Source organism: Equus caballus, chromosome 2 (assembly GCF_041296265.1).
Source record: "Equus caballus isolate H_3958 breed thoroughbred chromosome 2, TB-T2T, whole genome shotgun sequence".
Taxonomy (NCBI): Eukaryota; Metazoa; Chordata; class Mammalia; order Perissodactyla; family Equidae; genus Equus; species Equus caballus.
This window is the reverse complement of record NC_091685.1, coordinates 6013684-6041396: the sequence shown is the minus strand read 5'-3', so window position 1 is coordinate 6041396 and position 27713 is coordinate 6013684. Positions and strand designations below refer to the sequence as shown.

Genomic DNA, 27713 nt, shown 5'->3' with positions numbered 1-27713 from the left:
TGGCTGCACGGGACGCAATGAGGTTCCGGGTACTTTACAGGGGCCGGGAATGCTCACTGCCCACGTGTGCAGAGCAGGAGCCTGAGCTCAGGAGCCTGGCTGTCCCAACCAGGATGTGGAGGGACTACAGTGGAAACCCCCGTCTGGCCAACACTGGGAGGCCGCGCCTGTCCCTGCAGCCTCGAGAAGCAGGCAGTTGTGGCAGGTGGGGGAGGGGACGGGGAAGGGACACCAAGAACGTCATCCACACAGCTGATATCAAGTCTGCCCCGGCTGCTGGCGGGTATTAAAGAGTCGGCGGGGTCAGACTCAGCAAAAAAAGAAACAAGCAGAAACGCCCGAGTGGATGGAGGTTCTGCTAATAGATAGTCGGGTCCGGCTCTGCACGTTCAGGTTGGGCCACGTTCCTGTGGGAGGCGCTGGCCTGCACTGCACAGCCCCGGCTCCCTGTTCTGGGCCCCCTGGGCCTCAGAGGAGAGGGTCAGCTCCTTGGACCCCCCACACCTTGGGCCTCGCTGTGGCAGACTTCAGCTCCTGTGAACACCCTGGCTCTCAGGGGAAAACAGAAGAAGCCCAGAGAATTAGGGCTGAGAGGGGCCTGGAGATGCCCCACTCCCAATGAGCAGAGACCCCAAGAAGGCAGGGACCTGCTGATGGCCACCGGGCCATGGAGTTTGCACCAACCCCAGCCCTCGCTCAGGGTGGGGTGGGCAGGGGCCCGACGGCAGGCTGCAGGCTGAGGCTTGGTGGGGAGAGGCTGCCGTGGCGGGGGGCAGGCTGGGAACAGAGACGGCTGGCACCTCTCCAGCTACAAATAATTCCCCGCCACAAACAGCCCAGTGGGGGGCTTGGGCCTTGGCCTGGCTAGGCTGCCTTGGCGGGCGTGGGAGGAAGAGCGTCACCTTGGCCTCGCAGAATCTGGGTGTCCAGAACAGTCACCTCTCTCCTGGTACACATCCCTTCCTCAAGCACACACACCCCATGCACATGCACGTGTGCTTGTCACATGGCTGAGAGAGGGCTCTGAGGGTGAGGGGCAGCAGACGGCAGCTTGGGGTCCAGGAAGTGAAGGAGGGACCGGGGAGGAACGCTGGCCTGAACGTCCCTGGATTCAGGCCACCGGGAAAGCCCACCCTTGGCCTCCAGCTATCCACTCGAGCAGCTTCACCTGGGCCCGATGGGGCCTTCCAGCCTGTCATCAGCTGCCAATCCGGATACCCAACCATGCCAGGCCCGGCTGCTTAACCAGCTCCCCCAGGCCACCTGGGAAGCAGTCACCCCGGGGCCCCCCAGCAGATGGGAGAGGGATAAGATGCCTCCCACATCCCCCCCAGCCCGAGAGCCGCCACTCTCCCAGGCAGCCTCAAAGCTCCCGACTGGCCAGCTGACCACATCCCTCCTGCGGCCATCTCAGCAGTGCCCTCCTGCGTCCTTGGTGGAGGAGGAAAGCTGCTGACGGTCCCTTCTACTTGGTGTCCCCGTGCAGGGCCATGGGCTCGGGAAGGGGAAGGCGGATGCCCACTGTCAGGGCTGGGTTCTGGGCAGAGCACTCTGCACCCACCTGCGCCTCTGAGAGCTGGGCTCATTAGCCTGCTTCACAGACCAAGGGTCCAAAGTTCAGAATGGAAGGCCCACACCAGGGACCCCAGCCAGTGGGTGGTGGGGCTGGTGCGCCTAACACCATTTTTCTCCATCACTCACGCATCCACCCCAATCATGGCACAGGAAGAAGGCAGAAGGGAAAGTGGCCCAAGGAACCTGGGCCTCAGGGCTGAGTTCTGGAAGCAGAACCCAAAAAGTCCAGCTACCCTCCATCTGCCTGCCCAGAATCCACCTACCAAGCCAGCGACACTCCTACCAACCCTCACCAGGCAGCAAGGAGCTCGAGGGCCAAAGGTCTCCACCCCCAGGCCAGGACTGGCCCTGAGCCCAGCTCCAGGGACAAGGAATCTGCTCAGGGTGCTGGATGCAGGGCAGGTGGAGCAAGGACCAATGGGTAAAGGGGAAACGAAGGACAGAGAGGGATGCACGTCCGCCGAGAGGAGACCGTCACTAAATTTCGGAGGATTCACGCGAGGGATAGCATCCGGCCCTTGAAACAGTGACGTGAATCTGCTGTTATCAACATGGAAGCGCGTATGATGTCGGAAGACAACAACTGTCATAGCACATCCTCGTTTTTGTTAAAAAAAAAATACTTGCATTCATGCACACCAGCTCACATGTGGAGAAGAACCTGTGGGAGGTGCTGCTGACACGGGGAAATCACCCAGGTGACAGTCACCTTCCTCTTTTCACTTTTCCATACTGTCTGTGCTTCTTTTATTACAAGTATGAAATTACTTTTATATAATCAGAAGAAGTTACTGCCATTGGAAAAATAAATGAAGAAAATCAACCGAAGCGAGTGTCAGCTCAGCACTCCCCTAGCTGTGCGGCCCGGCTGAGCCCCTGTCCTCCCCGAGCCTCCAGGTCCTCACCAGGAAAATGGAGATGACAACTAACTCGGGGGCCACCTCCTCCCAGGACGGCTGCGACGCACAAATGCTGTGGTTCTAATTGGCTGAGGGGCTGGGACCCGAAACGGTCTCCAGAGTGGGAGCATAGAGTCCTTTGTGGCACCTCAAGGCCAGTGACCAGAGGAGGATGGTGGCCACAGGCCCATTCCCATGGACTCCTGGATTGGCAGTCCTGAGAGGTTTCGGGCTGTCCGTCCTGCCATGTTCCGAGGGGCAGGTGTGTGGAGGCCGTGGGGGACACAGGAGCCCAGGGCCCTGCCTCTCTGAGTGGGGCAGTCACCAGAGGGCGTTTCGGGCGACAGAGAGCATCCTGGGTTCCGCAACCCCAACACGGCCAGTTTGCGGGTACCTGGGCTGGGCCCTGACAGGGACACAGAGTCAGACCAGGTGCGGGGGCGGGGACCTCACTGTCGGACCCCTCCTGAGCCACTCCAGCTTCGGGGCTCTTCCCTGGGCCTGCGACAGACCACAGCTGGTGAGGAGCCAGGGTGGGCATGGCTGTCAATTAAAACTGCTGCCTGAGGGCCCAGGTCCTGCCTGAGGGCACCCAAGGGCCAGGACTGCTCAGGAGGGAGAGGGACACCCTGGGCAGGGGCTGGCAGAGAGGGACGCCTGGGTGCCCGGAAGGGAAGGCAGGCGGCAGGCACACTGTGGTTATGGCTGGGACCTGTGAAGGCCTGTCTCCCTCTCGCTGCAGCCAGCCAGGCGTGGCCCCCTCCTGCCACTGCCCATGGCCGCCGGGGATCAACTTCCCTGGGCTCTTCCTCAGCGAGGCGCGGTGACAGTGGGGCGGGGCATGGCCAGGGTCCTGCAGGAGCAGCCCCCAGCAGGGCCTCGCCTGTGGCTTCTTCTGCCAATCGATGCTGTTATTTCAGTGAGCTCCCAGCAGTCTGGGCAGGCAGGGCCAGGCCACGGCAGTGGTGGCCCGATGGCCCTGTGGGAGCCCAGAGCCCTTTCCGTGCAGGTTGACTTGCCGCAGTCCCAACCCCGCAGGAGACGGCAGACGGTGACGGTGGCGGTGGGTGGGAGGGCACTGTTCCCACTGGAGTCCCGCTGGAACGGAGGACACCCCAGCTCTGAGAATGGGTCCCCATTGGCACCTGGAGTGGATCTCCAGCTGCCAGGGCCCTGGTTTCACCGTCTGAAGCCTCGGCTGCAAACGCTCCTGTTGCAGGGCAAGCACCAAGAAGCCCAGGCCTGCGGCCGGCCGCTGCCTCACGGGTGCTTTCTGGGCTTCAGGTGACCCAGCTCACAAGAGGGGCCTGGTTACGGTCCCTAAAGGACGCCCAGCTCCCCTCTCCAGAGTCAAGGGCCCGTCAGGGCCTTCTCAGAAGCTCCTGAGGCCCCCATAGCTGACCAATATCTTACCGTCCAAAGTGTGACATTTCCTGAGTCCCATTCATCATTCACATGCCACCCTCAAATGATGCCTCTGTGCCCGGCCTTGTGGTCCTGTGGTCCCCCACCTCAAACTGCTCACAGACTCTCCCAAGCAACCCAGAGCTCCTACGATGGGCTGTGACATGGGTGCACAAGGCCGTGGGCATACAGACATGGGAGCAGTTACATCACACCAGGAAGATGGGGAGGACTTCATGGAGTGGCAACGAGCTGGGTTTTGAAGGATGAGTAGGAATCAGGGAAGGACAATCCAAGCAGAGGGGAAAGTATGTAGAGTCAGGGAATTCCATGGGGGTTCAGAGAAATGAAGACCACACTTGGGATGCTCTTGATGACTTGGGCTCTTGGAATTTTCCGGAGGAAGGATGGTAAAGGGGGAATGACACTTCCAGAGTGACTGGGGCCGACACTTCTTGAGGTCACCTGCATCAGCAACATGTTGCTAGGTCCTCAGTTTCCCTAATCTGTACAGTGGGAAGAATAATCACCACCTCACAGGCAATGGCCAAGGGAGGCCTTCGGAAATTCTGGAGGGTCACGACCATGGGAGGCTGGACAAGCGGGCCTTAGGTCGGGGCTATGGGGTCTCCAGAGAAGAGGTCCTCTCCCAGCCACAGCCCCCAGGCCAGGGAGGCACTGCCGGACATTGCGACCACTCACCCGCTTCCTCCACACCCTCAGGGCCCCAGCCCCCACCCCCGCAGGGTGGACAGAGAGAGCTCGGCGAGGAGGAGCCTGAGGAAGACTCCGACCCAGCAGACGGACCTGGTCAGACAGATCCTGTCTCCACCACTAGAGAGTCATGACACTGGCTTAAGAGTCACTTCTCCCCTTTGAGCCTCAGTTGCATCTGTTATTAGTAATTCCCTTGAGGGAATTATTTATTTCGGAACCCCTAGGGCCCAGCACAAAGCTGGCAAGTGGACAACGTGGAGAAGAAGGATCTGAGATGAGGGAAGAACAAGGACACGTCGTGGGAGCTCAGGGACTGGGAGGCTGGAGGACAAGGGTCAGGGAAGCCCACCTGGGGGGGTGGCATCTCCACCAGGCCTTCAAAGACTGGGTGCTCTGCATGTGCAGCGTCTGCAGGGCTGGTGTTGGCGGTGCTGTTAGAACTGGGGCCCTGGGCCTGGTTCCACAGCCCCAGAACACAGCCCCGCACCCTCCCACAGGCCCTGGCCTGGCTTCCTGGGGGCGGCGCAGGCCTGGCAGGCCTGGCGTCTGACCACGAACCCTGAGGCCAGGAAAGCTTCCACTTGGCCACATCCCTTTGGAGAGGGGACACACGCAGCCCACTCCGTCAGCCCTCGGGGCTTCTTCTCGCCCTCTCCCGGGGGGCTTCTCTCTAGCTTCACTTGCTGCAGCTACTTCCCCAAGGAAGGGAAACTGTCAAGTCAGCTGCCTGCAGACGGCTGGGGGGGACAAGCCGGCCAGCCCTGAGCCTGCTTCACCGGGGCCCCCAGCAGGCCTGGGAAAGCCAAGGGGCCCCAGAGGGGAACTCGGTCCCAGGGGGTCAGGTGGGAAGGCCCACGGAGAGCCTTCAGCACACAGTCCCAAGGCCTGCGGGGGCCAGCCCTGGAGGCACAGCCCTGGGCCTAGAGAAGAGGGGAGCTTGGGGCCTGCTGGGCAGAGCCCTGGGGGCTGTGGGGCTTGCCCCCCTTCCCAGGAACACCCAGGAGGAAGGGAGCACAAGGCCAGACAGGACGACTAGCCTTGGGACATGCCCATGGCCCAAGGGAGGCTCTCCTCTGCCGCTCCCAGGGCCCCAGGCCACTCACTCACTGAGAACAACCAGGCCTGCTTGCCTCCTGCCTTCCCTCGGCCCCTCCCTGGGCAACTTTCTCCACTTCCAGGTCCATCTCAGGGCTGATGGCATCGGGCCACCTGCACTGTGGCTGAAGCCAACCCCCGCTGCAGGAGCCTTCAGACATCTGGCTAACAAATGGAGGCGGGGGAAGCAGGGGTCTGGGTAGGCAGGGACCTAGAACCTCAGCGAAACTCCACCCTCCAACAACGGTCAGACCCAGCGCCATTCACTGATCACTCACTGTGCACCAGGCACATCATCTCGTTTAATCCTCACATCTCCACGTGGGAGACGCTGTTGTCACTCCCAAGGCCATTCAGCCAGGGTGACTGCTCTGATAGAAAACCAGGTGTGTCTGATTCAGGACTCCACTGAGTTGTGATTTCAACACAGGTCCCTAAGTCCACTCTCCCAACTCCTGTATCTCAGCCTTAGAGAGACAGGGTAGCCGTGAGGGCTTCCTGGAGGAGGTGACACCCGAGCTGAATCTTCTAAGATAACAAAAAGAAGGTAGCCCGGTGAGGGAGCTGAAAGAGTATTCCAGGCAGACAGAATGGCATGTGCAAAGGCCTGGAGGTCAGAAGCAGTAGGAGGGCCAGAGTGTGACAGAAGCTACAGTTTGGTGTCGCAGGCTCATAGGAAGAGGTGGGAAGAGGCAGGAGAGGAGTAGGCAACAGGAGCTGGTTACAGAGGTCCAAATGCAGAGGAATCTAAGCTGACTCTATCCTATGGGTATGTGGGAACCTCAGGAAGACAGAATGGTGGGGTCGCCTGGTAGAAGGAGGAACTGAGGTTCAGAGAGGAGAACTATCTGTCTGATGACTCCATCCACAAAAGGAGACCCAGCTGGGCCTGGTGTCCGGAGTGCGAGGACGGGGCCGAGGCCAAAAGCAGGTTGCAGCCCCGGCTGGGAGCTGTGGCGGAGCTCTAATTACACGGCTGCTTCCAGCAGGCCTCAGCTCCTGCAGCTGGGCGCCGCCCAGCAAGGAACGCTCGGCCACGGGAGACCTGGCTGCGGCCGCTCTTTATTAGAGCTGGGGCGGAGGGCTGAGGGGCTGGGGGAACAGGACAGCCCAAAGAAGCCTGAACAAGGGAGAGGAAGCTGAGCCCAGAACCGCTCCCCCGTCTACCCACAAAGAGAAGTAGAGTTCTCCCAGAGTCTGGGGGTTTGGGGGCCTGATGTCATCTCAAGATGGGGAAACAGAGGCCTGGGAGGACTTGCCCAAGGTCACCAGCTAGGGCTTGAGACAGCACAGGCTCCAGAGTTGGGCACCTGCATTCACACCCCAGCGATTTCACTTAAAAATCATACACCTTTAAGCCCGTTACTTCGCCCCTCTGTGTCTTTGTAAAATGGGGTGAATGCGGATGCTTCCCAGAGCTGCCCCACTGTCCAGAATGGAAGCAGGCGACCCGTGGAGACTCGGCACAGGGCCTGGTCCTCAGCAAGTGCTCGCTGTTGCTGCTGTTACTCTGGGAGCAGAGGGGTGGCCCGTCTCCGGCCCCAGACACTAAGGAGCAACAGGAAACTGAGGCCAAGGGGCCAGCTGGCCTACGTGACCCAGGTCCACGCCACCTCCCCTGGCTGGGCCGCCCCTGGGCTTCCTTGGGCCTGGCCCTCCGGCTTCCAGCCCCTTCCTCCACTTTGAAGGCCCTTTGAGCAGGGAACTGAAGCCCCAGGAGCTTTTCCTGCCCCATCCTGCCGGCTCTATTCGTGTCTCCAAAGGGCCAAGTGCCACTTGCTGTGGATGAGGAGCAGGACTTAGAAGGCCTTAGCTGGAGTTCCGGCTCCAACCCTGAGAAGCTGTGGGACTTTGGGGGACTCATTTCACCTCTCTGAACCCCAGTTTCCTCCTCCATGATATGGGGACTGTATCACCTATGTTCAAATGGTAAGCCCCGAGGGAACGGGATTTCTTTCAAGGCCTGGCTTAGCTGTCTCCTCCTCCAGGAAGCCTCCCTTGGCTTCCTCAACATACAAGTTCCCTCCGTCAGCTCTCGATAACCACCAGCCGCATTCTGGCCCCACTGGGAGCTTGAACTCATTTGCCTCACACAGACTTCACTTACAAATTGCAATCCCCACTTTGCAGGCCCAGAGAGGCACAGAGGTGAGCGGCTCAGCCCTTCACCGGGTGGAAGGGTTGGAGTGCTGAAGGAGGGGGTCGGATATAAGGCACGGAGGAGCCAAAGCCCGGGGGAGGACAGTTGGAAGAACGCAGTTTGAGCAGGTGGCCAGAATAGGGGGGACTCCCCGGAGGGGGACGGAAGGGGTGAGGAAAGACCACTTTCAAACACCTGGCCCAACACAGCCACCCGAAGCCCCCGCCCCCTTTCTTGAGGTTTCTCTTTGTGGCTCCCAGGGGTCCCTTTCGAAAGACCTCGGAGAGGTGAATGCTCACCCCTCCCCTTCTCCTGGCCAGCCCTGTGGGAAGACTTCCTACACGTGTAACCTGCGCCAGAGGAACAGCACCTGTCGCCACCCCCGCCCAGCCCAGGCAGATGAGGAAACAGGCTCAGGAAAGTGGGGCCGTGGAGGACAACACTGGGTACCAACAGCCAAGCCCCCTCCCTCCACGTCCTCCAGCTCATCTGCTTTTGTTCACTAACTCTCCGCCTATGATTCTGCCCGTCCATCTCAGCCCCAAAGCAGGAGCCCAGATGGACCATCAGAGCCCCCCTGGACCCCTCTAGGGCCACCCAGCCACCCACCACTTCACTTCTCCATCTTGCCCAGAACCTCGCATGGAGATGAAAAGCGACAGGCCCCACATTCAGAGTCTGGCTTTCCAGCCCCTGGATCACCCTCCTGGGTCCTTCTGCGCCACACTCCCCACCGCAGCAGACGGTGCTCCTGAGCTAGGAGGCAGGCGGACATCCTGACCAAGTTCTGTCACTCAGCTGTGTGACCCTGGGCAAATCACTCAACTTCTCTGAGCCAGCATCCTTATCTACAAATGGGACGACAGGATGAACTTCTGCTCCTCACAGCCACCCTCACGAGACCGTTATATAGATTCAGGGAGATAAGGTAAAACTAGCCCAGAGATGCAGTTTCTACTTCCCTGCCTCATCCTTGGCACTCACGCTGTGAGGGGACCACAAAGAGCAGCTCCCAGTGATGAGAGCCACTTTAACACTCTACCGTGGCACAGCCATGTTCCTAACCTCAGCAGCTCTGGGGAACGGCCGGGCTCGCGATTAGGCTAAGAACTCTGGAGTGAGATGCTGGAATTCAAGCTCCTACTTAGCAGCTGATAGCCGTGGCACTTGACCTCTCCCAGTCTTTTTGTTTAGTCTGTAAAGCAGGACTGTTCTGAAGACTAAGGATTTATATAAGATAAGCCCTTCCCACAGGGCCTGGCACACGGCTGCCAGTCAGCACGTTACTCATTACTCCCAATTATGCCACTAGACCTGGTCCTCAGAACCAGGGCAGGAATCATTAGCCCAGTGGTCAGGTGAGGAAACTGAGGCGGGAGGCAAGGATGTGCCCAAGTCACAGTCGACCTGGGTTGGGTCTGAGAAATGAACCTGGCGGCTGACTGGCAAACGCCAGAAAAAAACCCTGGAGGACTGAACAGACAAGGCCTGACCAGGTGTCCCTCTACCCCCGTCCTGAGTGGAGTTGTGGGCCTGCCCACCTGGGGCCCTCCTCCGTCAGACGCTCTGCTCCCGGGCCTAAGGGGTGGCCTGTTCCCCAAAGCGCGCCAGTGCCCGGCACACAGCGGGCGCTCAGGGACGAGGAATGAATGACCGAGGGATGGATGACCGCCGGGGTCCTGTTTTTCTGTTCCTGGAACGACACTCCTTCCACGGCCCAACTGCCCGCTAACTGCATCCTGTCCCAGACATCCAAAACCGCGTGCACCCCAAGAAAGAACTTCCAAAGCAGTCACCCCCGCGTGCAGAAACACCACACTTGGCAAGGGCGGCCAGCTCCCCCGCACATGGCCGGGGGTTCACGCGCGGCCTCGGGATCCCACGCCCCCTTCCAGGAAACAAACTCTTCCTCCTGGCCCCCTCCTTCCTGGTCTGCCCCATGACTCATGCCAGAGCCGGGCGGGCAGGAGAGCGCGGTTAACCAGGGTGGCACGGAGACGCCTTCACCGTGACCAGGCAGAACAGCAGCGGCCCCGCCTGCACCTACTTCCCGGGGGACGCGCGCGGGGGCGGGGCCGGGGCGGGGCCGGGGCAGGGCCCCCGCGCCCCGGGCGCCGGAAAACTGCACACACACCCGCTCCGCCATTGGCCGCTCCGGCCACGGGGACCTGTGGGGTGGTCCTCGCCCAGCCAATCAGGGGCCCCGGGGAGCCCATTCATTCACAAACCCCAGCAGGAAAAGAAGCGCGGCGAGGCCCGGCGCTGCGTGGAACTTTGAAGCCCGCGCGCGGTGCGCGGGGCCGAGGCAGGAGTCCGGAAGGGCTCGAGCGCAGAAAGCGACGCGCGTGCGGGGACCGTCGCGTCCCCGCCCACAGCTCTGGCCCAGCGAGCCAGGCGAGGCGCGCCCTTCTCCCGGGCCGCGCCGCCCCGGGCTCCGCCTCCGGCCCATTAGGACGCGCCGGCCGCAGCTCCAGGCGTGTCGCTGAGAGCCATTCAGCCCCGAGGGAAGCGGCGCCCAGTTAGCTTCCTGGCTGCGGGCTCCGGCGATGAGGTCCACGCAGGTGGCCAGGCGGCGGCGGCGGCGGCGGCCACGTGCGCGCTCAGCATGGCGCCCCCCACCGTTCCATCTCCCCCCGCCGGCCACTCACGGCAGTCGTCCTCGTCGCTGTTGTCCGAGCAGTCGTCATCCTCGTCGCATCTCCACACGGAGGGGATACAGCGTTCGTTCCGGCACCGGAACTGGTTCTCTTCGCACTCCTTGACCGACCCTGCGCGGGGGAGAGGGGGCGTGAGCCGGATCCGCACCGGCCATGCAGTCCTGGCCGCGGGGAGGGGTCTACTGGGGTGAAGGAAAGGGGGCGATGCTGGAGCCAACGGCCACGGGGCCCTCGGGCACCCTCGATCCGGAAGGAGGGCAGGATGGTAGGGGTTCCTGTGATGGCGGGCTGCTCCGTGGCACGAGGCTAGGCATACACAGTGGGTGTCACACGATTTAGGTATACCTCCCATTCAGACACGCACACCCGCACACTCGGCGCACAGTCAGAGATCCACGCAGACACAACCCACAGGGAGCACCCGAAACGCCGGGACACACGCAGTGGGCGCTGCGGGCACATCCCCCTCGCATGCATCCCCTCTTTCAAGGCGACGCGCAGAGTTCCCCGGAAACGTATTGTCAGGCAGGGAAGTCGCCAAGGCTCCGCTCACGGCCGCCGCAGAGCGCGCGCGTCCAATAAACCCCAACGGCGAGAATCACACAGCCCACCCGAAACCGTCAATGACCATCCCCCGCAAAGTTCCCGGCAGGCCAGGCCCCCACTGCGCCCATCCCCCAAGAGCAGGTGCCCGAGGGCAGAGCCCACGCCACAGGGAGCCGGGGGGCGGGGGGTCGAGGGCAAATGAAGGGATAGCGGGGTCTCGAGGAGCCTACCCCACCTGGGCGCCTCGGCCAGGCCCGGACTCGGGGGCCTCGCCGCCCCCCGCCCCCCGGTGGAAAGCGCCGGGCCGCGCTTTGTCGGCGACTGTGGCGGCGCAGAGCCGGGCCAGGGACCGGCCGCACGCACCTTGGCCGCCGCGCAGAGGATCCGCCGCCGCCGCGAGATGCTGGAGCCGCAGCAGCAGCAGCAGCAGCAGCAGCGCCAGCGGCCGGAGCGCGCCCCGCTCGGGGCGGCCCATGGCGGCCCCGGGCTCCGGCCGCCGCGCCCCACGCACCCGGTGCCGCCGCCGCCGCCGCGCCTCAGCCCGCCGAGTCCTTGCCGCGGCGCCGGGGCTGCCGCTGCCCCCGCCGCCGCCGCCGCCGCTGCCGCCCGCCCCGGCTCCTCGGCTGCATTTCAAGCAGGTTCGGTGACGCTCGGCGGCGGGGCGGGCTCAGGCTGGGCGCGCGGCCCCGGCCCTGAGCGGCCGCCGCCGGCGCGCGCGCCGCCCCCCGCTGCCGCCTCCGCCCAGCGCTCCTCCCGCCGCCGCCTCCTGCCCTACCTCCCTTGCGTCCTTGGTCCCCTCCTTCCCTAGCCGGCGCTCGGTGACCCTGCTCTGGGCCTGCCCGCGTGCTGGGCGCTGCAGACTCTGGGATGAGCCGGGCGAGGCCCCTGCCCCCAAAGGTAGCCCACCGTCCGGGGGAAGCAGCACAGGCTGCCTGGAGGAGGTGACAGGCTGAGGGATGCCTACGAGTGAACCTGGGCGGAGGGGAGAGAACGTGCTCGGGTGCACAGGCCTCTGCAGTGTGCACATGGAGCAGGAGGGGTGGTAGATAGGGGTTGGGGTACCAGGATGTGTGTGATCAGGGAGAAACTGGGGGAAGGGGACTGGACCTCTGCACCCCTCACCAGCTCCCACCCAGCTATTGCACATCCGTGTAGCTAGTTAATGTGCCCGTGTGTATCTGTGCATGTTACACGCTCACGTGACCACAGCCAAGGATGCGAGGCAGGTGGCTTGGGCCTGGCCCACAGGCTTTATTCACTCCTCCTTATTCCGTACTCTCCATGGCGCCAGGGAGACGGGCAGACAATCAAGGGGACCGGCAGGGACAACACATTAGTTCTTGCTGTGATGGAGAGAGCAGGACTGTGGGGCCCCACAGAAGGGACATGTCATCCCTGCTAGTAGGGGACACACACCCAGGGCCTCTGTCCATCCCTGCTGGCCTCTGCGTGAATGAGAAGGCCCCTCCTCTGGAAGGTCACAGAGCTGCCTTACTCGTGCCAGACTTCAGGGTTTGGAGAGAAGACCTGGGACTGGGTTTTAGCTGCCTGCTGGTAAGCCAGGCCCAACCCACACAACCTTCTTTGGACAATGAGGTTTGGGGGCATCGGCCGCTAAAAGAGACAGGCTTACAGGTGCCTAGGTCCGCTGTAGGTCTGCCCTCCCATCCCCTCTTGCCCCCTCACCTCCATGGCAGAGGGGTAGGAAAAGGGGCTTCAGGAGCTGTTAGCCCCAGGCCTGGAAGCCACTCTGCCGAGTCGGCAGCCTCCTGAGCCCTACTACTTCCCACAAAGGGCAGCCCCCTTGGCAATGGCTGTGGCTGCCCCACAGGAGAGAGGTGCAGACCTCAGAGAGCGCAGCGGGTGCTCCTGCCATTACCCCTTCTATCCTTCGTTCATTCTGTTATCCAACAAGCATATTCCAGCCCTGCTCTGTGTCAACCCTGTCCTGGGCCTAGGGTGCCAAGGCGAATCAGACATGCTACCAGCCCTGGTGAGGTCCCTGACTGATGGGAGACAGACCATCCACAGGCAGACAGTGAAATGCAAGCGTGCTTTCAACAGAAACTCAGGGAACACCTACTAGTGCCAGGCATTGCCGGAGGCCGGGGATACAGTGTGGAAATAGATCCCTCCTTGCTCTCCGGCAGCCTACGTCTTAGTTGGGAGAGAGACACACAAAAGCAAGGAAAGAAAAAAGATCATTGCAGATCATTGTAACTGCTATGGAAAAAATAAAGCAGGGTGATAGAGAGCGATGGGAGGCAGCTCTAGAGAGGTGATCAGGAAGGGCCTCTCTGCAGAGGTGACATTCCGCTGATGGCAGGAAGGAGCCTGCTGTAGAGGGATGTTTGTGTCCTCCCAAAATTCCTATCCTGAACCTAACCCCCAGTGTGGGGGTGTTTGGAGGTGGGGCTTTGGGAAGCAATGAGGACATGAATGAGATTAGTGCCCTTTTAAAGAGGCCGCAGAGAGATCTCTGGCCCGTTCTGCCACGCGAGGACACAGCGAGAAGATGGCCGTCTGTGAACCGGGAAGTGGGTTCTCACCAGACACCAAATCTTCGGGCATCTTGATCTTTCAGTAGCTTGACCTTGGACTTCCCAGCCTCCAGACCCGTGAGAATTGAATTTCTATTGTTTATAAGCCACAAAATACCTATGGCAGCCCAAATGGACGAAGACAGAGCCCAGCCACATGAAGATCAGGTGGAAGGGTGTTCCTGGCAGAGGGAATAGCGGTACAGAGGCCTTGAGGTGGGTTGGAGGGTGGTGATGAGGAGAGGGTGGGTGAACCAGGTGAGGTCAGAGGGAGTCAGCAAGGCCCTGATCAAGGAGTTTGGATTTTGTTCCAGGCACAGTGGTGCCCGCTGTGGAGCCCAGGATGAAGCCCCTCCTGCATCCCAGATTGACCTCTCCAGCTCAGCCCCTCCTCCTTCACTCTGTCGTCTTAGGAAAGTCAGTCCCCATCTCTGAGCCTCAGTTTCTCATCTGCAAAGTGGGGAGACAGAATTCCAAGGTCCATTCTAGGTTTTTTTCTTTTCTTTTCTTTTCTTTTTTTTTTGAGGAAGATTAGCCCTGAGCTAACTGCTGCCAATCCTCCCCTTTTTTGCTGAGGAAGGCTGGCCCTGAGCTAACATCCGTGCCCATCTTCCTCCACTTTATATGTGGGAAGCCTACCACAGCATGGCGTGCCAAGCGGTGCCATGTCCGCACCCGGGATCCGAACCGGCGAACCCCGGGCCGCCGAAGCTGAACGTGCACACTTAACCGCTGCGCCACCGGGCCGGCCCCAGTTCATTCTAGTTTTAAGATCATTGTGTGGATTGAAGTTCAGAAGCAGCAAGACAGAGAGATTAAGAGCATGGGCTCTGGGTCAGACGGCCCGGGTTTAAGTCTGTTCCTTCCCTTCCTGGCTAAGCGACCTTGGGCCACTCTCTTACCCTCTGTGGCTCAGTTCTTCATCTATAAAATGGGAATGATGCCAGGACTCACAGGGTTGTGAGGATGATATTAGATGAGATTATGTATGCACAGCAGGCGGTTCAAACATAATTCCCTTTTCAAAAACCCCTGATGACCTCCCAACCCTCGAAGAGTGAAGACTGAGCCCAGGAATTCCCCGACCTCGCCTCCAAAGGGGGGTCTTTGCTCATTCATCTCACACACGTCCAGTTGCCAAAATGGACAGCTCCTCGTCTCTCGACAGCCCCCTCCTCGTAGGTTCTCCAGGCTCCTCTCAGCCCCAACCCAACTGGGTCACTTCCCTCTCTCCCTAGTCAGCCTGCAAACTCCCTGGGAACAGGAAGCAGCCCTCCTGCATTGCTGCGTCCCTGGCCCAGACACAGCAGGCCAATGTTTGCTCAAGGTTCCTGCACCCCTCGGAAGACTGTCTTACTCATCCTTGTTTTCGGAGGATAAATACAAGGCTTGGCACATAACAAGCATTAGATAAATGATGTTTAAATACTTGAAAAAGTTAAAAGGAAACTTTACCAAGTTATAATAATTGCCAATACTTATTGCACCCTTGCTGGGGGTTAGGCACCATCTTAAGTGTTTGAAATGCTTTAACTCATTTAGTCCTTACAGTATCCCCATGAGGCAGGTTTTATGTTTATCCCATTTTACAGATGAGCAAAGTGAGGAATGGGGAGGACACACAGCTGCTAAATGGCGGAGCCGGCCTTCGAACCCAGATGGCAGAATTGGGAATTTTTCAGGGCGTGTCAGCGGGTTAATTTCAGTGAGGAGCAAATGGAGAAAGCCCAGCCCTTGGCACACGCCAGACACCAAATGGGTGCTGAGGTCCTGGCACAGCCTCTGCTGCCTGGGCGACTTCTTGTCCTCACCTGTCCTCTCTCTCCACCCAGGGCTGACACAATCATACGGGCCTTGCCTGCTCCCAGGTTCCCCAAGAAAACCCTCAAACCCATCCCCAAGTGCCATGAATTCCCCCTGAGACAGAAATAGGCGACATTTCACCTACTGTCTGCGTGGCACCCTGTCCCTCCCAGGCCTCCATGTCGCACTTTCAGAGCCACCAGAGGCCCAGCAGCCCACCCCATGCACACGCCACTCCTTTATCTTGCCCCCCAAGATGGGAGCTTCAGGCCTCTGCCAGGCTGTACCCTCTGCCTAGAACACACTCGCTATGGCTGACTTCTGTTCATCGTTTGGGCCTCAACTCAAATGGCTCCTCCTCTAGGAAGCCTTCCAGCCTCCCCCAGAGGTCTTCCCTGCTCCTCTAGGCTCTCACAACACTGTGTGTCCCAATTTCTGTGATCCCACTGGGCTGTCATTGTTGGACCCTCCATCCAATGAGGAGCTCCTCAAGTGAGAAACTGGGTCATCCTGGTCCTTGCTGTGTCCCCAATGATGACTTGTTAAAGGAAAGTGTGACATATGAACTCTTGCCAGGGCCAGGGGGCCTTCTGCATACACCTCCCCCAGCCTGCTCTGGCTGGCCTTGCTAGGCAGGGACAGAGATGAACAAGACTCTATTCTTGCCCTTGAGGACCTCTTGTCTGGGGGCAGAGAGTGACAGTGCAGGGTGATAAGGGCCCTGGAGAGGGGGCTGCTCAGAGACGTCAGATTCCCCCTTCCAGGTACCCACGGCCATGTCACCCGCTCAGCCAGGGTCAGAAACCAGCGCCCCGAGCCCATCACAGCTGAGCTGCAAGGCAGCAGAGCTCTGCCACTGTCCACTGCCTTCACTCTACAGACGTCTAGCCCAAGGCCTTCACGCTGCGCTGTGAGCCAACTGCCAGTTTCTCTTTGTCACAGTCCCTCTGTATTTGTCTATCTCTGACTAGACAGGGTGTCTTCATCCTGTAAAAGAATTCTTTTTTTTTTTATATAAAAGATTCCATTTTTTTCCTTTTTCTCCCCAAAGCCCCCCAGTACATAGTTATACATTTTAGTTGTGGGTCCTAGTTGTGGCATGTGGGACACCGCCTCAGCATGGCTTGATGAGCAGTGCCATGTCCGTGCCCAGGATCCAAACCGGTGAAACCCTGGGCCACCAAAGCAGAGCTGGCATACTTAACCACTCGGCCACGGGGCGGCCCCTGTAAAAGGCTCCTAATTCACTGTGTGAACTTCATACAGATCCAAACTGCCATGGTTTAAATCACTTGTTAGCTGTGTGACCTGGGACAAGTTATTTGAACTCTGTGCCTTGATTTCCTCATCCATAAAACAGGATGACAATGTTCCCTAAGAGTATTAATTATCCATTGCTGCATGACAAAATGCCCCCAAACGTAGCCACTTAACACAATACATATTTATTATCTCTCACAGTGTCTGTGGGCAGGAAGTTGGGAGCAGCCTAGTTGGGTCACGACGTTGGCCGGGCTGTGGTCTTCTGAAGGGTGAACCGGGGCTGGAGGGCCTGGTTGGCCCACTCCCATGGCTGGCAAGTTCATGTTGGCTGTTGGCAGAATGACTCAGGGTTTCATCACAGATGCTGCTTGGGTGTCCTTTCAACATGGCGGCCAGCCTGCCCCGTGGTGACGGATCCGAGAGAGAGACAGAAAGCAAGGAGGAAGTCACAATATCTTTCACGACCTAACGATGGAAGTCACCCTCCATCATTTCTGCAATCTCCTGTTGGTTACACGGGTCAGCCCTATTCCACGTGGGAAGGGACTGTATGGGAGTGTGACAGCCAGAAGGTGAAGATCACTGTGGGCTCTCTTGGAGACTGGCTGCCACGCTATCTCGTAGGATTAGTGAGGATGAAACAAGTTTATATATAAAGTGCTCAGAGGAGTTTTCCGTACACAGTGTACCCTATGTAAGTGTTTGCTATTATCATTGTTGTTGCTGTTTCTGGTACACAGTAAGCACTTCATAAGGATTATCCACAATTATCATGAACATTATTATTAGCTGCAGACTTCCTCTATTTTACAGAGGAAGACACCCGGGAACTGAGAGCGTAAGGCGTTTCAGGGTTTCAGAGCAGCCCAGAGGCAGAGCAGGACAAGCCCAGCCTCCCTTTCTTGCCTCCTGGCTGTGTGCTCTCAGGAAGCTGGCGTCACATCTGCCTCTTTCATTGCTTTGCTCTAGGACACCAGGCAGGTCCCTTTCCCTCCCTAGGCTTGGGGTCCCCTTCCCTAACATGACCGGTTGGACTAAGTCAATATTTCCCCTGGCCAGTCATTTTCATCCCCCTTGAATGCCTTTCTCCATTTCCAGTCACCTCTACTGTCATCTGAGCATTTTCCTTTAAATCCTTTCAGTTAGCAAATTGAGCTTCATCCTAAGCAGTAATCTCCATGAAATCACAGGTTTGATATGCTAATTATATTTTTCTAATACACATTAAAATAATGTGTGCTTATTCAAATAAACAATGCTCCCCATCCAGATGTGTCTCGCTTCTCTCAGGGCCGCTAGCTCCAGGTCCCCTATTTCCTCTGGGGAAAAGGATGGAGGCGGGAGCCCTGGCCACTCTGCCCCCGATGACGGGTTCCTCGAGGTGACTTGGTGGCCCCGGGCCCTGTGACTCAGCCCGTGCCCACTGAGTGCCCCTGCCTGAGTCCCAGGGCCTTCCTGGGGAGGCTCAGCAATTTTCCATTTGCTTTTGTTTGGGTTTAGTTTTTATTTAATTTTTTCTTATCGGAGTTTTACTTCACCTAGTTTAAAGAATCAAGTAGTTCTGCAAGGCTCATTATGAAGAACGTCGTTCACTCTCCGCCTCCCCTTCCTTCTCCCCAGAAGCAAACCCTTTCAACGCCTCTAGCTGATTCTTTTGGAATTTACCTCCCTGTCGTTAAATGACACACTTATTTCTGTTTCTTGATCTTTCAGTTTTAGGCACTATCTTTTGACTTCCCACCAGGAGGACGAGGATTCACTTTCTGACGTATTCCCAGCACCCTAAACGCACACGTACAGACACCACACTCACTCTCTGCGGGTCAGCCCCCGCCCGTCCTCCAACGTGGGTGGGATTGTGTGATTTTAAAAGTTTTTTTTTTTTTTTTTTTAAGATTTTATTTTTTCCTTTTTCTCCCCAAAGCCCCCGGTACATAGTTGTATATTCTTCGTTGTGGGTTCTTCTAGTTGTGGCATGTGGGACTCTGCCTCAGCGTGGTTTGATGAGCAGTGCCATGTCCGTGCCCAGGATTCGAACCAACGAAACACTGGGCCGCCTGCAGCGGAGCGCGCGAACTTAACCACTCGGCCACGGGGCCAGCCCCTAAAAGTTTTTTTAAATCATTTTTAATTGTGGTAAAATACATTTAATGTGAGTTTTACCGTCTTAACCATTTTTAAGTGACCAGTTCAGCGCCATGAGGTACATTCGCACTGTTGCGCAAGCATCACCACCGTCCATCCGCAGAGTTCTCTTCATCTCGCACCGCGGGAACTCTGAACCTATGAAACAATGGCTGCGCACTCTCCTTCATCCCCGGCCCCTGGCAACCACATTCTGCCTTCTGTTTCTACGAATTTGACTGCTCTGGGACCTCGTAGAAGTGAAATGTTAAAGTATTTGCCCTTTTACAGCTGGCTTATTTCACTAAGCATAACGTCCTCAATGTTCATCGATGTTGTGGCATTTGGCAGAATTTCCTTCCTTTTTAAGGCTGAATAATATTCCACTGTATATATATTCCACATTTTGTTTATCCCTTCATCCATCGATGGACACTTGGGTTGCTTCTGCCTCTTGGCTACTGTGAATAATGCTGCTATGAGCCTGAGCGTACAAATGTCTCAAGTCTCTATTTTCAATTCTTTTGGGTATATGCCCTGAAGTGGAATTACTGGATTATATGGTAATTCTATTTTTAAGTTTTTGAGGAACTGCCATACTGTTTTCCGTAATGACTGCACCATTTTACATTCCCACCAGTAGTGCACAAAGGTTCCAATTTCTCCATATCCTTGACAACACTTGTTAGTTTTTGTTTTGTTTTCTTTTCTTTTCAGTAATAGCTGTCCTAACGGGTGTGGGTGTTGGCCATTTGTAATCTTAAATGTCTGTTCAAGTCCTTTGCCTATTTTTTAACTGAGTTGTTTGTGTTTTTTTGTTGTTGAGTTGTAGAAATTCTTTATATATTCGATGTTAACCCCTTATCACATATATGATTTGCAAATTTTTTCTCCTGTTCTGTGGGCAGCCTATTCTTTCTGTTGATTGCGTCCTTTGATACAGTTTTTATTTGTGATGTTGTCCAATTTATCTATTTTTTCTTTTGTTGCCTCTGCTTTGGTGTCATATCTTGAAAGGATTTTTATGTGATCATAACAAAATAAATGCTATTTGCAGTGTGCCTTGATTAATATTTTTTCCTATACAACTTTGTGTTTTTCCTGTAATTATAATTGATACTTTTGTTTCGTTGCTTTGTTTTTTGCTTAGTCTTCTATGTATTCATCCTTTATTCCCCACCTCGCCCTCATTTGTGTAAATCTCCTCTTGTACAATCATCCGTGTGGAGTATCTGGAAGAAATCCAGCTGGCTCCCGACGGTCCCTGGACGGCTGCTCACGAGGCGGGCGGCTCGGCTCTCTTCGCGGGCTCTCCTTTCACTGTCGTCTGGACACTTCTCTGCACTTTTCTCCTGGGTGTAATCTCTTGATTCTAGGTCCCATGTCTTCCTCTTTCTGTCCTCACAACCTTATTTGGGGGAACCTCTACCCACAGCTTTCTAAAAGGAGGTATCTGAGGCAAATTTTTTGAGACCTTGCATTTCTAAATGTGCCTCATATTTAATCAATGGCTTAACTAGGTATAGAATTCTAAGTTGGAAATAATTTTCTTTCTGAATTTTGAAGTCTTGCTCCATCGTCTTCTAGGTTCTGTTGAAAAGTCCAGTGCCGTTTTGTTTCTTAATCTTTTATAGGAACCCTGTTCTTTCTCTCAGGAAGCTTTAGGCTCCTGTGTGCTCAGTGTGTGTTGGAGTCAGTCTATTTCCGTTCATCGTGCTGGGCACACAGTGGGTCCTCTCGTTCTGGAAGCTCATCTTCAGTCTGGAGGAAATTTTCTAGAACTACCTCTATACTGATTTCCTTGCCTCCGTTTTCTCCGTTTTCTTCTTTCTGGATTTCCTTAATTATTCCAGTATTGGCCTTCCTGGACTGGTCTTCTACATTTCTTATATTTTTTTCACTTCTTTTTGTTTTCCGTTCCGGGAAATTTCTTCAACCCTCTACAGAGTTTTGCTTTTTAAATTTCTCTTATATTTCCAAGAGCTTCTTAGTTATTCTCTGACTCTTCCTTTCTCATAGTGTCTGGTTCTTTTTTCATGAATACAATAATTTCTCTTATTTCTTTGAAGATGTTAATGTTAATAATGCTTTGTTGCTTTTTGTGCTAAGATTATTTATCACCATGCCTAGTCTCTGCTTCCTCCAAATTAATTTTTTCTGATTGTAAAGATTAGCCACAAATTGGGAGATTATATTCCAGTATGAATAATGAACAAAACATCACTACCCGGAATACGTAAAGAACTCTTACCAATCGATAAGAAGACGACAAACAACTCAATTAAAATAACAGCAAAAGATATGAACGAGTGTTTCCCAGAGGAAATATGAGGGGAAAATAAACCTGAAGCAAAGATGGTCAACCTTATAGTCACCAGGAAAATGCAAGTTAATACCACAATGAGGCTTGCCACAGAAAAGGAGTCTGACGGTAACAAGCATTGGTGAGGATGTGAGCCAACAGAATTCTAGGCTCCTAATGTGGTGACAGTTGCTGCCACCACTGTGGAACTGTGACATCATTACTAAGAGTAAACCCTGGGGAAACTGTTGCATACAGGCACCAGGAGACCCAGACAAGGACACTCCTAGTAGCATTGTTTATAAAGGCAAAAACGTGGACACCAAGCTGATGTCCCCAGCAGGGAAGTGAATTAATAGATGGTGCCATCTCTGCATGATGACATCCTCTACAGCAGTGGAAATGAGTCTGACGCAGCTGCAGCCCGATAGGTGAAGGCATCTTAGGAACATAATGCCCAGGGAGGAAGGCTCGTCTCATAGGACCACACACAACACGACCCATCATTCATGGGGCTCAGAAACAAGCAAAATAAACTCTACTGTTTAGGTTTTCGTACATATGTGATACAAGGGTTTTGTTTGTTTGTTTTTTCACGGAGGAAATGCTTCACACAAACCTGGAGATGTGGCTACTTCTGCAGGGACGGCAGGGGGAGGGGACAAGGAAGAAGCCCACAGTGTCGGTCACTCTGTCACACTCAAGTTGGGGTCACAGGTGTCCATTGTCACCCTTCCTATCCAGGGTGGCCATACACCCAGGGTGCCCAGGATAATCCTGATTCACACCTGTTGTCCCAACATAATTACTCATCCCAACCCCTTTCTTTCTCAGAAAGGTCCTGATTTGGATAATAAATTATATGACTAGCCTATTTATTTCTCATAAAGATGCACCATCCATCTCTTTTGGATGTAATTGTTATTACGTAATATAGGTAATCTTTAATGCTGTGGCCACAACCTGGCCATGGTCTAACAGGATGCCTGTGGCTTCGCCCTGGCTTCCCCTGAACCAGTGAGGGTATCTGTCCTTGGGGCCTCAGGTGACCCTTTCTGGCCACTCTGACCTCCGCACGCCCTAGTCCTCACACTCTGCCCTACCCTGGCCCACCCCGTCCACTTCTCCACCTGTCACTCTATGTGGGACCATCCTCCAGGGTCCCTGAAACCTCACCTACAGTCCAGGTCCACCCAGGGTCACTGATGTCCCCTCTGTGCCTTGAGGAGCTGTCAAAGTTCAGGCGAAGATGGACACTATGACAACCCAGAGGATCAGAGCAGGGACAGCCTGGGTTGTGGCGCTGCAAAGGAGAGAGCATAGCCCCATCCGGGGAGCCAGGGAGGCCTGCCCGGAGCTGGGGGGGGAAAGCGGAGGAGAGTGCTCCAGGCAGAGAGAACGACACATAGGGAGCCGTGGGGCGGGGAGGAGCCGGCTGGGCTCTGGGGGGTAGTTCACACTGTTCAACCTAAGTAGAGCACAGAGCACAGGGCCCCGCGGTGGTGGGAGGCAAGACAGGAAAAGGCAACTCTGGAAGGCCTTGAATGCCAAGCCTAGGATCTTGGGCTGTATCCTGAAGGCAGCGAGGAGGCACTGAAAGAATTAAAGCGAGGCAAGGAGAACTATGAGGTCAGGAAGAGTCATATCAAATGAGATTAAGAATGAAACTGGGGATGGGGCTGGCCCCGTGGCCGAGTGGTTAAGTTCGCGCGCTCCGCTGCAGGCGGCCCAGTGTTTCGTTGGTTCGAATCCTGGGCGCGGACATGGCACTGCTCATCAAACCATGCTGAGGCAGCGTCCCACATACCACAACTAGAAGGACCCACAACGAAGAATATACAACTATGTACCGGGGGGGCTTTGGGGAGAAAAAGGAAAAAAAAAATAAAATCTTTAAAAAAAAAAAAAAAAGAAGGAAACTGGGGAGAGAGCATCAGAGAGACAGACGGGGACAAAGCAACAGAGAAATTTTACTATTCTGCCCACTCCCCTCTGGCATCCTGCACCTGCCACCCACACACCTGTGAGTACACACACTGAGATCTGAATGGCTTGGTGATCTTGTGTGCAGGCACTGGTGGAGGACTTCCTGGGTTCAGATCCCAGCCTCGCCCCACATCCTACCTGTGTAACCTGGGGCAAGTGGCTCAGTCTCTCCAGGCCTCCAGTTTCCTACTCTGTAGAATGGGGATGAGGAAAGTGTCGACCTTAATTGGATCGTAAAGGGCCTGGAACCTAGTCAGCTGTCCATGAGTGTGAGCCCCCGTTGTTCTTGGAGCAGACCTCACCGACTCCTTCCTCCAACAGAGCAGACTCTGCTGAGGTGACAATACATCCTGAAAGCTCAAGGAGGTTACAATAAAAGTTTATTTCCTGCTCACACAGATGCAGTGTGGTCAGTGTCTCTGCTGAGCGTCTCTCCTCCACGTGAGCACTCGGGGATCCAAGTTCCTTCCCTCTTACAGGGCCGCTGTGTATAATGTAGCTTCCTGACTTTGTCACCATGGGAGGCAAAGAAAAGAGCCAAGGGTGTTGCACTAGGGGTTTTAAAGCTGGGCCTGGGAAGAGCAGACTTCACTTCTGCCCGCACTCCTTCCAGAGGGCCCCGTTACTGGCCTTCGCCACCTGTGCAAGGGAGGCGAGAAATGCAGTCTGCCTGTGGGTCCAGGAAGAAGAAACAAGCCTGGCGAGCCTGGCGCCGCACTGGGTGCCTCAGCTCAGAGTGGAGGGAGTTCTAGGCCCAGACCCCCCCACCCAAAGTCGGGAACGTAGTTTGAAAATCACCACTCAAGTCCCGCATCCGGGGCGGCTGAGGCCCAGAGGAGGGCGGGATCCATCCGACCTCAATCAGGGCCCGGAGACAGAGCCCAGGGCCCAGGCGGGCCCGGCTTGGGGGGCAGGCCTGGAGCAGCGTCGTGCTCCCTTAAACCTGAGTTCTGGCTGCCCCTGGCTGCCTGGCCCAACTCCTACAGGCAATCAGCCGGGCGTGAAGGTTTCTTAGTTTTAAGCTTTTCCTGTCGTAATCTCTTAAACCCTTGGCGCCAGCTCCAGCCGTTGTCCTTCAATTCCCAGGGTAGCCCAGACACTCGGCTCCTTCAGGTCAGGGGTTTCAGGAGCCTGGGATCCCGCAGGAACCTGCTGAGGATGCTGCCTCGAGTGGGAAACTGGGCCACAGCCTGTCAGGACTGGGAGGTTGGGCGGAGGGTACTGGTAGCAGCAGCCACTGCTGTTCCACTGCTGTGCATGCCTTTCAGACCCGGAGCCCCTCTCCTGGCATGTCAAGGAGGTGGCTTCCCAGAGCCAGAAGGCCGGGCTGCTCCCAGCAGAATCTACCCTGCGGCCTCCCCAGACCCGCCCTGGGTCTCCCTGCTCCTGCTGCTTCCCTGGGTGCGGGTGAGAGCCAAGGGGACCCAGGACCAGCCTGGACGCCCAGGGACCAGGAGCCACCTCAGGAAGCCTGGTCCGCTTCTGCCCTACGCCTTGCTGGCTGTGTCACTTTGGACAAGTCCCTTCACCTCTCTGAGCCTCCATTTCCACACCTTTAAAATGGGCAGAATGATCCTACCCGTCAGAGGTGTCAAGAGGATCCTGTGAGGTGATGCCAGCCTGTCAGGGCGCTGGAGCTCTCCATTTGGCCCCATGCTCAGCAGGTGCTAGCTCTCGTAATTCAAGGACAAGGCTGCCAAGGACACCCGGAGCAAAGGCTTGGGGCCTGGCCTGGGGGCAGGGGCTTGCTGGGTCCGAGGGGATCTGATAGCCCAAATGGCAAGAAGGAAACAGAAGCCAAGAATCAGCCAAGAGCCACCTCCCGCCCAGGCCCCTCCACCCAGGAGCCCAATAGGCACGTCATTGGTCTTCCCCTGCAGCCGCGAGCTCCAGCGGGAGGTGCTGGCCTGGTTTCCCAGGCTCTGCTGCGGGACCTCCAGCCTGTCTCCAAGGAGACGTCCTCCCGGCCTCGGGTCAGAGCCCGGCCGGCCACCCACCCTGGGACCGACTCCAGGATGTGTGCGCTTCGGCACCTCTGTGTGTGATCCCACTGTTGGGTGGCGGTGCATGTTTCTGCATGATTGTGCATTTGTGTGTGTGTTCGCGTATGCAGAAGGCTGACTTTCTGCAAGTGTGTGGCTCTGTGTGGGTAGCTGTGTCTCTGTGTGCTTGGATGTCTGCTGTGAGTGTGTGCTTGTGTGTGTGTGTAAACTCCCAGATGTCACCTTGTTGCCTGAGTGTAAGCGTGCACATGGGTTCTTTGGTTAGGGGGTCGTACATGTGTGCATGAGCCTCTGTGTAACTGGGCCTGTGGGTGTCTGGGTGTCTCTTATGAGAAGAGAGTTGTGGTGTATTCTGTGTGTGGTCGTGTGTTTCTGAGTGTGTTGCTGTGTGTTTGGAGGGGATTGTGTGCCTGTGTAAAACTACTAGGTGCACAGGCCAGGGGTTGAGACAGACCCATACACAGTCACAATGTGTGTCATAGGAGCATGAGAGGGTTCGTGGGAACATGGGGTTTCAGAGGAAGGTGGGACAAACTGCTTACAGGCAAAAGGAACCCTTCCGGAGGGGTGTGGGAGAGGCTTCAGGCAGAGGGAATGGTCTGAGCAAAGGCCCAAAGTAGGAAAGTTGGAACAGTGTCATAAAAGTGTCCTTACTTAAGAAACAGGACCTGGAGGCAGGATATAGGCCAGGAGAAGGCAGCGTATGGTCATGGCTCCCGTGGGGCCTGCTGTAGGGTCCCAGGTCTGGGCTCAGGGACCTGAGGGGGAGGGGAGGCCCGGATGAGGATGGAGTACAGGAGGCAAATGGCTCCTCCTCCACATCCGCTGGACCAGCGGGGCCTCAGGTTCCTGGGAAGATGGATGGGGAGGCTCCTACGTTGTTCTCAGTCTTTAATTCTCTATCCTGGTGGTAATGGCCTGTGCACCCAGCCAGACCCTGGGGTGGGGATGGAGGCATGGCGGGGGGAGCAGCTTGGGACAGGAACCCCTGGGACCTGTGTCCTCACTGCTGGCTCTGTGTGGGACAGGTCACAGAAGATGAGGAAACAGAATCAGAGGGATTAAGAGGCTTGGCCAGGGTCACAGAGCTGGTCAGTGGCAGGGTTGGGATGAGAACGTGGTAGGTCTGACCTGAAACCCAGACACCTCCACCCCGCAGGATGCGTCCCCCGGGCCTTGGTTCCCCCACCTGTAAGGCACAGAGCTGGACTGAGAGGGCCCACAGGGTGGGCAGGGGGCTGCAGGGCGCTGGGTTCAGGGCGCAGGGCGGCGGCCTGCAGGCACTCGCTGCAGAGCTGGGAGGGAATGGAGGAAGCCCAAAGAGCCCGAGCCCAGACCAGGGCAGAATCGTGTCACCGTGGCCCCAGCCTTCTGCCCTCCCTGTCTCCCCCTGCGCCTACCCAGACACCCACTTCTGAACCTGGCCCCTCATCAGCACCTGCGCCCTGGCGGCTGCCCCCACTGCAGGAAGTCATGTGTTTCCCCCCTTGAGAATCCTCTCTGCTCCAGCATCCTCTCCAAGCCACTGGCCCCGTGACCTAGGGCAAGTCACCCTCTCCCAGCTGCGGAGGCCTCACCTGCTCGCCACAGAGCTCACTGCTGTGACCGTGCCTGACTTGTGTGTCAATGGCTAGCACTTATTGAGCGCCTGGTGTGCTAGGCTCTTTTCCAGGTACTTTACCTGCATTGCTTAAGTTAATCCTCCCAGCAACCCTGTAAGCAGCGTGCTGTTCCTATTACCTCTTCCTGCCTGGAATGGGAAAGGTCCCACCCACAGGGCCACGTTGAGGGACAATTGGGATAATAAGTGAGATAACCTCAGTTTAGGCCTTGTTCCCTTCACCCACCTCCCCTCTTGAGGCAGATGCCCTCTAGGAATCCTGCATTCTGTGGTACCTTCTTCCTCCCCACGACCTTTCACGCCTCAGGGCCTTTGCATGTGCACCCTCCCTTTTATTCATTCTTTGTTTAACGAACATTTGAGGCTCCTGCTCACAAGCACTGCTTAGGCACAGAGATATAACGGCAAACAAAAAGGACCAAGAGTCTCCCCTCAGAGGGCTTACATTCCAGTGGGAGGGCCAGAAAATGAACAAATAAGCAAATTTAAGGTGCATCAGACTGGAGTAAGGACTGTGTTCAAAAAATAAAGCAGGGAACGGGGACTGGAAGTGCTGAGGAAAGAAGGATGCTGGAATTTTACACAGGGTGGCCAGGGAAGATCGTGCTGGGCCCAAACAGGACCTTCTCACCTTGGAGAAGCCTGTGTGCCTGGGATTCAGGGAGCTGAGTCTAGGCCATTGCAACAGGGCTTCCTGGAGGAGGCATCCTGATGCTGACCTTGAAGGATGGCTGGTTACTGTGCAGGGTATGAGAGTCCTAGTAGGAGAGATTCCTGATGGAGCCTGGGAGTTAATTCACTCCTGACTCACTGGACACCAGGCTAGGGGCAGCCCTCACGCCAAGACTGGGCCTTGAATCCAGACTACTGGCCCAGACTACTCACCACCAGGAGTGCCTCGGCTCCTGCCAGGCCCGTGCTCCTGGGTCAGGAGCTGTGGGGCTGAGTACGTGGGGCAGGAGTATGGGCTACGCAAAGGCCTGGTGCAGACTCTGCGTGGCCTGTGGGGAGGGCAGGTGGACACTGCAGACACTGGGC

At 56.5% G+C, this 27713-nt stretch overlaps 1 protein-coding gene across 14 annotated transcripts in view; it reads right to left on the bottom strand.

The window, feature by feature from the left end:
• The window catches only part of LRP8 (LDL receptor related protein 8), an 81793-nt gene extending 70148 nt beyond the window's left edge, over nt 1-11645 (bottom strand). For 7 of the 14 annotated variants that reach the window (XM_023629749.2, XM_070259940.1, XM_023629758.2 and 4 more), the window contains exons 1-2: nt 11397-11643; nt 10479-10598 (exon numbers count right to left, since the gene is read on the bottom strand). In XM_023629749.2, coding sequence (XP_023485517.2) covers nt 10479-10598; nt 11397-11508 — 232 coding nt within the window. In that variant the 5' untranslated portion in view covers nt 11509-11643. Of the gene's footprint in view, nt 1-10478; nt 10599-11396 lie in introns of all 14 variants that reach the window. The other 7 variants (XM_023629769.2, XM_070259939.1, XM_023629779.2 and 4 more) reach the window with 2 other exon arrangements.
• Nucleotides 11646-27713: the final 16068 nt, after the last annotated feature.